Here is a 10977-nt window from a genome sequence, read left to right on the forward strand (position 1 = left end):
AGTGGTGCTTCAGGTTAAGAACAGTTTCAGGTTAAGAACGGACCTCCAGAACGAATTAAGTACTTAACCCAAGGTACCACTATAGTTTAACTGCATCACAGCACAGCAGCAGACTGGTCCAAGTAGCCCGCAAATGGAGTGTGCTACGGGGCTCAGGCCAAGGGTACATCACATTTTGTTGCAGATTTCCTCATTAACATCCCCAAAGGCCTACAGTAGTGGTTTTGTACAAATTATGTTTAGCCTTTGTAAAAGTAAGGGCTCAGAGCTGTCCGATATAATTGCTGGCAAAATTCAGTAATCCTTGGGCCAGTACAACTCAGGACAAAAACTAAACACATGTCTGCACAGGATCAGGTCCTACTTAACGGGTAGCAGATGTACCACTGCAACCCTACAATACAAGCAGGGAGGGAATTGCAATCCTTTCTGTTCCTTGGCCAGTCCCTTTTCCACAGGGCCAGCCCAAGACCTTTTGCTCTCCGAGGACAAGATGGTGTCCTGTCTCCATTCTACATATGGAATCTGACTGGCCCGGAAGCTGAATCTTACTTCAAAATTGGCAATTTGATAGTACGCTCCACACCACAACGGATGGCACGAGGCTAGATTAAGGGACACAGGGCAGGTGGTGTGTGCTTCCCACACAGGTCTATCCTCCAACACTTTAGCAGCCCTCCCTGGCCCACAGCATCCGCCACCTGAGGCCACTGCCTCATTCCACCCAATGCTAGGGCCGGCCCGGAAAAAAAGCAGGGAGGTGAATCCTAGGAATCCTGCATGGGCAGCTGCCCTTTAGATACGCCCCAGGGGCAGCAGGGCACAGCTTCTGCCTTTCACGAAGCGCAAGCACAGGCCTCAAGAGGTCCTGCTATGTAAAATGTTTGCCTAATGAACGACAACTCATTGGAGAGGGCTGGGGGCGCCTTCTTGCAGAACCCCCCTCTGCCTCACGTCCCCCCGCCAGAGATCCCGGCGTCGCTGTGCCTCATTTCACCGGTTTGTTTGTTAGCCGTGTTCGCCTCCCAGAGGAGCCAGCCATCCCCGACTGAGCCCCTGTCGGCCGCGGGTGGTGCTGGCCGGGAGCGGGCGGGGCCTGCCCTTTCCGGGCCCTTTCGCCCCCCACTTCCAAACTCTCCTCTCCCCCAGCCCGGCTTCCGGGAGCCCCCTTCGCCCCCTCACCCACCTTGCAGTGGCCATCGGGTAAGAAGACAGGCAAGGGCAGGTTGCAGGCGATGAGCGCCGTGGGCAGGTCGCGCAGGGACACCGTCTCCATGTCAACGAAGCTCCACTCGGTGTCCCGCTCCTCAGCCTCGCTTTCGTCCTCCTCCTCGTCCTCCTCGCCGCCTTCTGGCTCCGTAATCGTCACAGTCACTCCCGCCGCCGCCTTCTCCTCCTCCTCCTCTCCCGCCGCGGTCTCTGCCGGCTCCTTGCCTTCTTCCGCTTCTCCGGCTCGCGGTCTCTCCCTGCGGCCGCCGCCCCCCCGGTCCTCCATGCCGAGTTGAGGAGAGGAGCCGGGGGCGGGGACGAAGCCCGTCGGGCTCGGGCCTGGCCTGGCTGAGGCGGCGAGTCAGAGGGAGCGACGCCGACCAGCCGCCTCTCGCCGCCACTCCGGCCCTTACAGTTTACCCTTTCTCCCTCAGCCCCAGGGGGGTAGATTGGCGACGGTCAACGGCTCAGGGCCCGGCCCTGCGGAGCCAATGAAACACCCGGGCTTTTACTTCAACAGGTGACCCGTCTTGAAGTGCCGTGGCGCTGCGGCAGCCATCTTGGGTTCGGGCAATGCCCACATTGCCTCTTCCCCGCCTCGCGTTCCTTCTCCCCCGTTACGGTAAATCTCAAAGTGCCCACTTCGCCTCTTGGCAGGAGGAGCACGGGTATAATTTATTCGACGTGGTGCCTGCACTTGCAAAGAAGCAATTAAAGAATCGCTTTGGAAGGCGAACGGGAAAAGCAGCATAATTCTCTTTTAATCCTCAAAGGATCACCTTTTCAAGGAATCATAACGACACCTGAGATTCCAGCCTTCACAGGCCACGTTTTTAATCACAGGGATTAACATGGGTCATTGATTTGATTCCAGGGCAGTCCTTCCAAAATATCCCACAGATGATAAATGGGGTGCTTATTTGGGTACTTGCAATGCTGTATTCCCACAGCAGGGATCACTGCCTGAGAGCCCTCCCCTCTTCTTTATTCCCCCCCCCAAAAAAAACCACCTAGGTGCGTCCTATGGGGCGAAAAATACGGTAGATATTTGTTGGACTCCAACTCCCATCAGCCTCAGTCAGCATGGCTAATAGCCAGGGATGGTAGGAGTTGTAGTCCAGCAACATCTGGAGGGTCACAAATTGTCCCCCATGGTGTAGGCTAGCTTCCCCCAAACCTATGTCCTCCAGCCTCCAGGTGTTTTGGACTACAACTCCCATCAGCCCCAGCTAGCATACTTGCACCAACAAGGACTTATGGGAGGTGCAGTCAAAAATATTTGGAAGATACTTGGTTAGGGAAGACTGGTTTAGACTTATTCCTTCCAGTATATCGGAAGGAGTGCTTTTTGGATGGCCGCTTGTTTGTTATAGTTTGTGGATTGAATTTGCATCTCATCCTTTCTCCAAGGAGTTCACAGTGGCATACATGAGATTCTCACAACAATCCTGAAAGCTGCTAGTTGAAAACTCCAGCAGAAACCTTATCCTATAGCCATAAATAAAAATGTGATGTATAATAAATAAATTATTTATACTTTCAAAAGAGAGAAAGGCTAGCTATTTGTTTCTGTGAGTACCCCTTTCTCAGCCTGCAACATTAGTACAACTACACCTGACTGCAGGGAAATGAATTTTGTAGAGAGAAGAATACCTGACCTTAAATTACTGTAATATCCAACTTAATAATTTATACTAAATGATTTGCAGTGTTTATGCCGACAATCACAGCACTACTCCTTGGCTTTTAGTGCAGTTACTGCCAATGAAAGTTTCCTTGAAGATTGTTATGTCCCATACATATGCCTGCTCAACTGCAAGGTCTATGGAACGAGCACTTTTACAAGGTTCTGCATTTTGCTGTGAAACACCCTGCCTGTTATCACTAAGCAGGAACCCTCATTATACTGTTTTAGATGCCCGCTAAAACCTTTAATTTTTTTTATTTCAGCAAGCCTACCCAGACATATATGCATCCAAGTTTTAAGGTTTGGTTCCCTTCCCCTCCCCCAATTACCAAACTGGTTTTGAAACTAAAGGAAACTTCATATTGCTTTGAAGCTCCCTTGACTTTCAAAATCAGTTTGGTATTGGGAGGGGGGAATGGGGGAAAATTGTGAATGATCAGCAGTTCAAAGATACATCTCTGTTTGCACCCCAGGCTTTATTTCATGTCATATAGTCTCTTGAATCTAATTATATTTAATAGCCATATAGCTTTCAGTAACTCTAGAAGCCCATATCCATTTCAATATTTCCAAAAAGCAAATGGATAGCATCACTGCAATGTGAACATAATATCACATGACAGAAATCAAATGTTTGTGAAAAATTATTGTGCTAGTCTGAAGGTATTATAGCAAAGAATAACAATTCCTTCTTATTTCTAATTATGGAGCCAAAATGCCAGAGCACAAGAGAGGGGCATTAGCAGACTTGTAGCAATCCCAATATTGTAGAAGTATAAAACATTGATGTGAAAAATCATAATGTGTAGAACCACAAAATGTGGACTGAGCATGCCAGGAGTGCCAGCTTGGCCCTGTGGCCATGGGTGCCAGGCATGGCCCTGGCACCAACATTTGTGGGTGCCTGGCCACTTCATGGGGAGTTTTGTGGGTGTTGGGCATCCAGGGCCAGAGGCGGAGGAAGGTGGATGTGGTGGGTGCAGCCCGCCCCAGGTGTCATCTGGGGGTGTGTGACATTGCCCCCCCCGGATGCTCTCCATGGGTGGCACACCCCCTGAGATGCACCCCCCTGGACTCTCAATGCAGGTGGCACACCCCTGGGATGCTTGCTGCGCGCCCCTGGGAATGCCAGCCTTCCCCCACGGGCAGCTATCCCTGCCCCCCGGGTGCACGCCACTCTGGGTGCCGGAGCAGCTAGCTCCACCACTGCCCAGGGCCCCACATATGGAACATGCTACATCTTTTAGTAATATGTATGGCGAGATCCTTAGGTATTGTTGTGCAGAAATTCCCCTACTGGACCTCTGTAAGGATTTATATAATAAAAATATTCTCCCAGCCTTTCATAAATATGAAGGATCTGGACCAACAAATTGAATTCTGTCTGAGATACATAAAGATTTGCCCTGAAGTAAACATTGACCTCAAAAGCATAAATTTATGTGCCTTAAAGCAGGCCACTCTCTTCTAGAAGAGCCTAGTACACATATAGTCAAGTTGCAATCATGTAATCCTAAACATGCTGTTGGAAGCAAGTCCTACTGACTTAAAGGGGAATGGTTACAAGTGCTCATATTTAGGATTTCAGCTTAAGACTGATAAACAAAATTTAGATAATTCTGGAGTTATCGAAGGTCACATGCACAAAGAAAAATTGGCAGACAACTGAACTGCCCTATAATAAAAAGGAAACTGGCTAGTCCAAAATAGTAACCAGTGAACAATATTGTTTCTCAGTATCTCAAAAAGATGATCAAAGACTACCATCTAGTGGTTGCTGGTGAAGGAGAAACAGAAACAGTTTACAATACAGCAGTTTTGTTTTAAAATTTATTTGTTGCATTTATATCCCACTTTTTCCTCCAAGGAGCTTAAGTGACATACCTGACTTTCCCCCTCCTCACTTTTTGTCCCTCCTGGATTAAGTGGGCCCACTTTGTTCCAGGTTTCTTGCATGCACATTTCATTTACCATGTTAGGGCAATTACCGTATTTTTTGCTCTATAGGACACACCGGACGATAAGATGCACCTAGTTTGGGGGGGGGGAGGAAACAAGAAGAAAAAAATTCTGAACCCCAGAAGCCAGAACAGCAAGAGAGATCTGGCTTCTGGGATAGCCTCTTGCTGTTCTGGCTTCGGGGACAGCCTTTGAAGCCTCCGCAGGGCAGCAGGGTAAAGGCACCCCGCTGCCCTGCGGAGGCTTTGCGCAGCTAACTCCAAGCTAGAACAGCGAGACGGAGCGCTGCCCAGCGTTCTGTCTCCCTGTTTTGGCTTTGGGCTTAGCCGCACAGCCTGCATTCGCTCCATAGGACGCACACACATTTCCCCTTAATTTTTAGAAGGGAAAAAGTGAGTCCTATAGAGTGAAAAATACGGTACATGAAAAGTGACTTGATTTCCAGTGGCATTGTATTCACACAATGCATTTACATATACCATAAGATGAAAAGGATGTAACGGCCTACACAAACCCTGAGTGGAGTCCTTAAGATGGTTGGATGGTGTCTTGTATGCCTTCTTCCTGCAACTCTTGCAGCCAAGCTGGTGCTAAATTCCTTTGGAGCATATCATTGAGACCAAGAGGAGGGTATTTTTGTCTGGGTAACCTGCCCAGGTTTGCACTCTGGAGACATGGCACACACTGTCCTGTCCTCCAGCACCTTGCAGCTACTTTCCTTCTCCCAGGATCTGCCATCCTAGGCATCCATTCTGTCCAACATTGTTTCTCATTATCTCAGATAGATGATCAAATCTCCCAAGGCTACACCACACCTTTCCCAGGCTCTGCTCTGTTCCCTCCTTGAATACTTTCACTTGGTTGGAATATGGCCTATGGGCTTTTTGAGCGACACTTTGGTCAACATCTTTTACCAGCCCTGATTTTATGTTTTTGATTGCTATTTTGTATTTTACTTTGCCCTTAGCCATCTTCAGCATCACTGGGGGGGGAAGGCTCGATACCAAATGTAACAAATAATGGTTGCGTGGTCTCAGAGCCTTTCACCAGAAGGAGTCAGCTTTCTCTGCCTTGGTGTATAAATACAAAATATCTTGAACGGTTTAGAATTGTGCTGATAAGCAAAAAGCAATTTAAATAATTATAATGTTAACACCAAATAATATTGTGCTGATAAGCAAAAAGCAATTTAAATAATTATAATGTTAACACCAAATAATACCTAATGTGCTTGAAATGTTGTGGCGTTCCCTGTTTTTCCTTCTTTCTCCTCCTCCAGCTAGTTCCACTTTCTGCTCATACAAATGCCTTTCTTCCTTCTCCTAATGCTTGTTCCTTCTCAGTGGGACGAATTTAAGCAGCTGTGAAGGGAGCTGATTGTCCCTAATCAGCTTACTGAGGGGGAGCTGAGAACGTTATACCCAGATGGCTTTTTTTTTGCCTTGCTCCAGCCCCACCCCCTAAGATTTCTAGGTTTAGTTCGGTCAAAGTAGATAGTAAGTAACCAATCACAGCCTGGTGGAATACAGTACCAAACAGACTGAATTTTTAAGGATCCAGTCCTTTGTGGATGCAGTGCCTGGGGGGACCCTTATAGGGTGCATTAGCTCAGTTTTCACTCCCCTTCCTCACTGTACACACACAAGCAATCATTGGATCAGTCCATTCTATCAGTCACAGGCACCCCATTCCCCATAATGACTGGATGTGGTACCTGCATACACACCCCATGAATGGCTATTTCAGGGGGAAAATATGGCCCACAGAGATTTTTCCATGTGTGGCTGCTGGGCTGTCAGTGCAATGGATCAGACCTATGGAGAATACTAAATAATAATGGCCCATTAAAAACATGTGGTTCCTTATCCTACCCAACAGCCCTATGACCAAGGAAATACACGTAAAAATCTCCAAATAATTTCATATCATTATTTGTATTTATTCTTACATCTCACCCACCCACCCACCCTGGACAATTTTTCTAGCTTTACTATGCCAATTTAATGCCTGTGTAAGTCCTGCTGTCTACACAGAATAGACAAACTTGAATCTGCATTTTTAAAAATGGCAGTATTCTGAAGCATGGGGGGGGGTGTGTGGGAACATCTCAGTCTCCTAGGTTTCTCTGCTGTGGACCTGAAAGTCAGACTTCTCCAACAAAAGAAACTTCAAAGAGATACTTCAACATGAAACAGGTCAACTAGAATTTATCAGCAGGCTTGATTGCATTTGTTTAGGACTCAGCCAAAACCAGTGCTGTTTCCTTGTCCCATTACATGCATTAAATTAGCATACCAAAGCTTAGACGATAGCATTATCAGCAGTTAACCGCGCTTATCTTGTACACATTTTAGCTTTGCATAGAAATAGCAGCGACTGTACTACTTGACTTTCATGGCTTTTTGACCCCAAAGTTTACATTTCTTTCTGTGTATGTGTGCATCTGTTGACTGAGGATGAACTGTGATGCATCTGATGAAGTCTATTCCAATCCTTGTTAACTTAGGCCACAATAAGTATGTCTGTCTTTAAGGTGTTGCTAGTCTTTAAAACTGTTTGTTGCTTTTGTAACCTAATTGAAGTCATTTCCTGATATCATTTAACCAGTTATGCTCTGAAAGGCTCAAATGCTAAAATGAATATGCTTTCCTTTTTATCCAGAAATACTAAAATGCTTCCACATTTTAGCTGTCATTCCTAATACATTTGTAACCTCAAGGGTTGATTACTGTCATGTACCGGTACTTTATGTGGGGCTGCCCTTGTTTCTGGTCTGGAAGCTTCAACTAGTGCGGATCACAGCAGCCAGTCTGCTTACAGGAACAGATTACAGTACTGGCTGCCAATTTGCTGCCAGGCCAGATTCAAGGTACTGAGGTGAATTCACCAAGCCCAAAACAACTTAGGACCAAAGTACCTTAAAGACCGTCTGTTGCTCCACCTCATTCACAAAGATCCTCTAATGGTGCGCTTCTGGTGCTTTTTCATGCTCCTGTGATTTGGTTGGCCTTTACTAGGGACCCTCCCTTCTTTCAGGTGTCTTTTGAAAACTATACTGTTTAGACAGGCCTTTGTAATATGAATTTTATTTTTTAAGCCATTTATTGATGATTTATTGACATGTTAATGATGCACCTGTGGATGCTCTTGTTGATATTTTTCTCATGTGTTGTATAGCACCTTGATTTTTAAAAAATAAAAGTGCAGATTATAAATATGCGATTAATTTAATTTAATTAATTAAAAGCTGGCTGATCCTCAGTATTGTCCATTTCTCAAGATTTCCCAGCCCTATTTGGATGTATCATGGATTGAACACAGGGCATTACTCCATACAATGCACATGATCTGCCAAAGCTACAGCCTTTCACTTGCAAGGTTACACACAGAATCTCAGTAGCAACAGTGGTACTATACAAGTTGCATTCCATTCATAACCTTTATCCTGCTGTCAGAATACTGAGTTGCCAACAGCAGCAGATCAGCCTGGAGGAAAGTTGTGTGTATCTCCTGCAATAGTATCTTGCTCTGCTTTTTCTCCACCTCCTACCAAAGCTCTTAGTTCGACATTTCCATTAGGCATCACATTATTCACAGGATATTCACAGGCATCACATTATTCACAGGACCATGCAGTGAAGCACTTTAAAGCCCCACTAGTTTCCATAAGAGATAGTTAACAAAATGCTTAACTTCTTGCTGAAATAAGTGGGACTTTAAAATTAACTCTTAACTTTGACTGGATTATAAAACCCAAATCACCGCTGTGAAAAGTCATTAACTGACCTCTACGAGACTGATGTCAGTATCAATGTCCTACATTCTTCTCCTTGGTACAAAGGTAATTTTTAAACTGCCTTCAAATATCACTCTGGCTGACTCTTAACAAGTATTTGTAAAGCTAATCTATTGTTTCATGAAAGAAAAACTGAACTTCATAAGCAAATACCGTTAATCAGTGCAAGATTATGTGAGTTTGCCCTTGAAATCCCCTCTCTCATTTGATGCCTACTTCTCTGCTGGTTACAATTGTCATATTTTTTCCAGAGGCATGGAACAGTTGGGGCTTTATGTTCTATGTTTGATTTTGGACCAGTTATGAATTCATTGCATTTACGTAGCTGTATTAATATCCTGGGAATCACTTATAAGACAGTGAGGTCAAGTTTGTGGCTTTTCATGTTCCCTGTCGATATTATTGACAAGAGTAGTGTGAGGTACTCAGATAACAGAATAGTTAAAAACATAGGATTTTACATATCACACTGTTAATAAACATGCAGCTAGGATATATTTTAATGATCACTATGTGTATGCATTTCACAACTTTAATTTTGTTGCTCAGCAATGCCATGGTACCATTCTGGTCCGTTGGCACCCATCTGTCTCAGGAGACGATGGAGGTGTGTGCCTTTGGGGGTAAGGTAAAGCTGTTGGAAGTTTACAGCGCCTGCTGTGGCTGTGGAAGAGACATATTTTGTTGCATCTGGGGCAGATGAAGGCATCCATTTGTGCTGCTGCAGATGTATCATTGTGTTCCTTTTCTCCGCATTTCTCCCAGCAGTCATTTCTCCTCTGGCCACTGCTATGGATACATGACTTGACTGCCCTGTCTCTAGGCACTGTGGTCATCTGCAAGAGATTCCCCACATGGCAGTGTGGATGTTGCCAGGCATCTGGTTGACCACTGCGATAACAGGGTGCTGTACAAGATGGACCATTGGCCTGATCCAAAAGGGCTCTTTGGAGGAAGAGCTGGGAAACATCAGCACTGTGGTTGCAACTGCTACCATCACCAGATGTTACACTATGTAAAGCTATACTTTACAAAAGGTGCCACTAGACTCCATTTTTATTGCCAAGGAGAGGAGGGAATTGGATGGGGAAAGGTGGAAGGAATATGAAGTATGTCAGATTCAAGCTAGAAATAAGTGTGCCCATCTTAAGAACATGTCCAGCACCCCAGAATTTCAGCGGCTAAACGTTGCTCAGTGATACACTGAGAAAGTGGCCCTCAAACAATATGAAGTTTCCTTTCACATAGACAATTCAAAGTTTCCTTTCATATGATTTATTTACCCTGACAGTAGGTTCTGTGTTCCTCATTGTTTCTCCCACTGTAAACCTTATAAGCCTTCACATTCTGAGGGGGGAGGGAGACTTTATTTTAGATCCCTGGTATTGGAAATAGTAATCCCTTTAACCCCAAACTGCTGTAAATCAACACATCAAAGGTTAGGTGCAGTCTTTACTGCCAAAATATCACCTGAGTATTTGGATAGGTTCCATGCCCACAAAATCAGAGTTGTAGTGATTGAAGGGCTAAAGCAAAGGAGTATTTTGTATGTCAGAATTTGAGTTCTTTTGCTTATGGCGATAGCAATAAAACAGAAGTCTGACAGCATAATCCTAGACATATTTACTTAGAAGTATATCCCATTGAATTCAGTGGAGCTTATTCCTTGGGGAGTATAATAAGTATAAGGTGAGTATAAAGACATTTTTAGGGAGTAAGCCTCAATGAAACATAAAATGCTGCCTTATACCAGATCAAATCATTAGTCTACCTAGCCCAGAATTGTCTATTCTATTCTGATTCACCATCTCTCTGAACCCTAAGGCAAAAGTCTTGCCCAAGGGTCAGCAAACTTTTTCAGCAGGGGGCCGGTCCACTGTCCCTCAGACCTTGTGGGGGGCCAGGCTATATTTTGGGGGGGGGGGGGAAATAAAAATGAATGAATTCCTATGCCCCACAAATAACCCAAAGATGCATTTTAAATAAAAGCAGACATTCTACTCATGTAATAACACCAGGCAGGCCCCACAAATAACCCAGAGATGCATTTTAAATAAAAGGACACATTCTACTCATGTAAAAACACGTTGATTCCCGGACCATCTGCAGGCCGGATTTAGAAAGTGATTGGGCCGGATTCAGCCCCCAGGCCTTGGTTGGCCTACCCATGGTCTTGCCCATCACTTGCCACCTGATCGGTGAAAAAAGAACAAACCCGGAGATGCCAGGGATTGAAGCAGACCTTCTGCATGCCAGTTTTGTGTTCTATCATGGTCCCTCTCCCTTCTGAGTAAGTGTATCTAGAACTGCACTGTAAGGGCTCCAC

General features: G+C 45.3%; 2 protein-coding genes across 3 annotated transcripts in view; one reads left to right on the forward strand and one right to left on the reverse strand.

Moving 5' to 3' along the window:
- The window catches only part of RCAN1 (regulator of calcineurin 1), a 32443-nt gene extending 30621 nt beyond the window's left edge, over positions 1-1822 (reverse strand). The window contains exon 1 of one of the 2 annotated variants that reach the window (XM_053386656.1): positions 1187-1822. In XM_053386656.1, the coding sequence (XP_053242631.1) occupies positions 1187-1495 (309 nt within the window). In that variant the 5' untranslated portion in view covers positions 1496-1822. Of the gene's footprint in view, positions 1-997; positions 1058-1186 lie in introns of those variants that run through there. The other variant, XM_053386658.1, reaches the window with a different exon arrangement.
- The window catches only part of KCNE2 (potassium voltage-gated channel subfamily E regulatory subunit 2), a 228927-nt gene that overhangs the window by 114937 nt on the left and 103013 nt on the right, over positions 1-10977 (forward strand). The window lies entirely within an intron of this gene.

Source organism: Podarcis raffonei, chromosome 4 (genome assembly GCF_027172205.1).
Source record: "Podarcis raffonei isolate rPodRaf1 chromosome 4, rPodRaf1.pri, whole genome shotgun sequence".
In the NCBI taxonomy this organism is placed as follows: domain Eukaryota; kingdom Metazoa; phylum Chordata; class Lepidosauria; order Squamata; family Lacertidae; genus Podarcis; species Podarcis raffonei.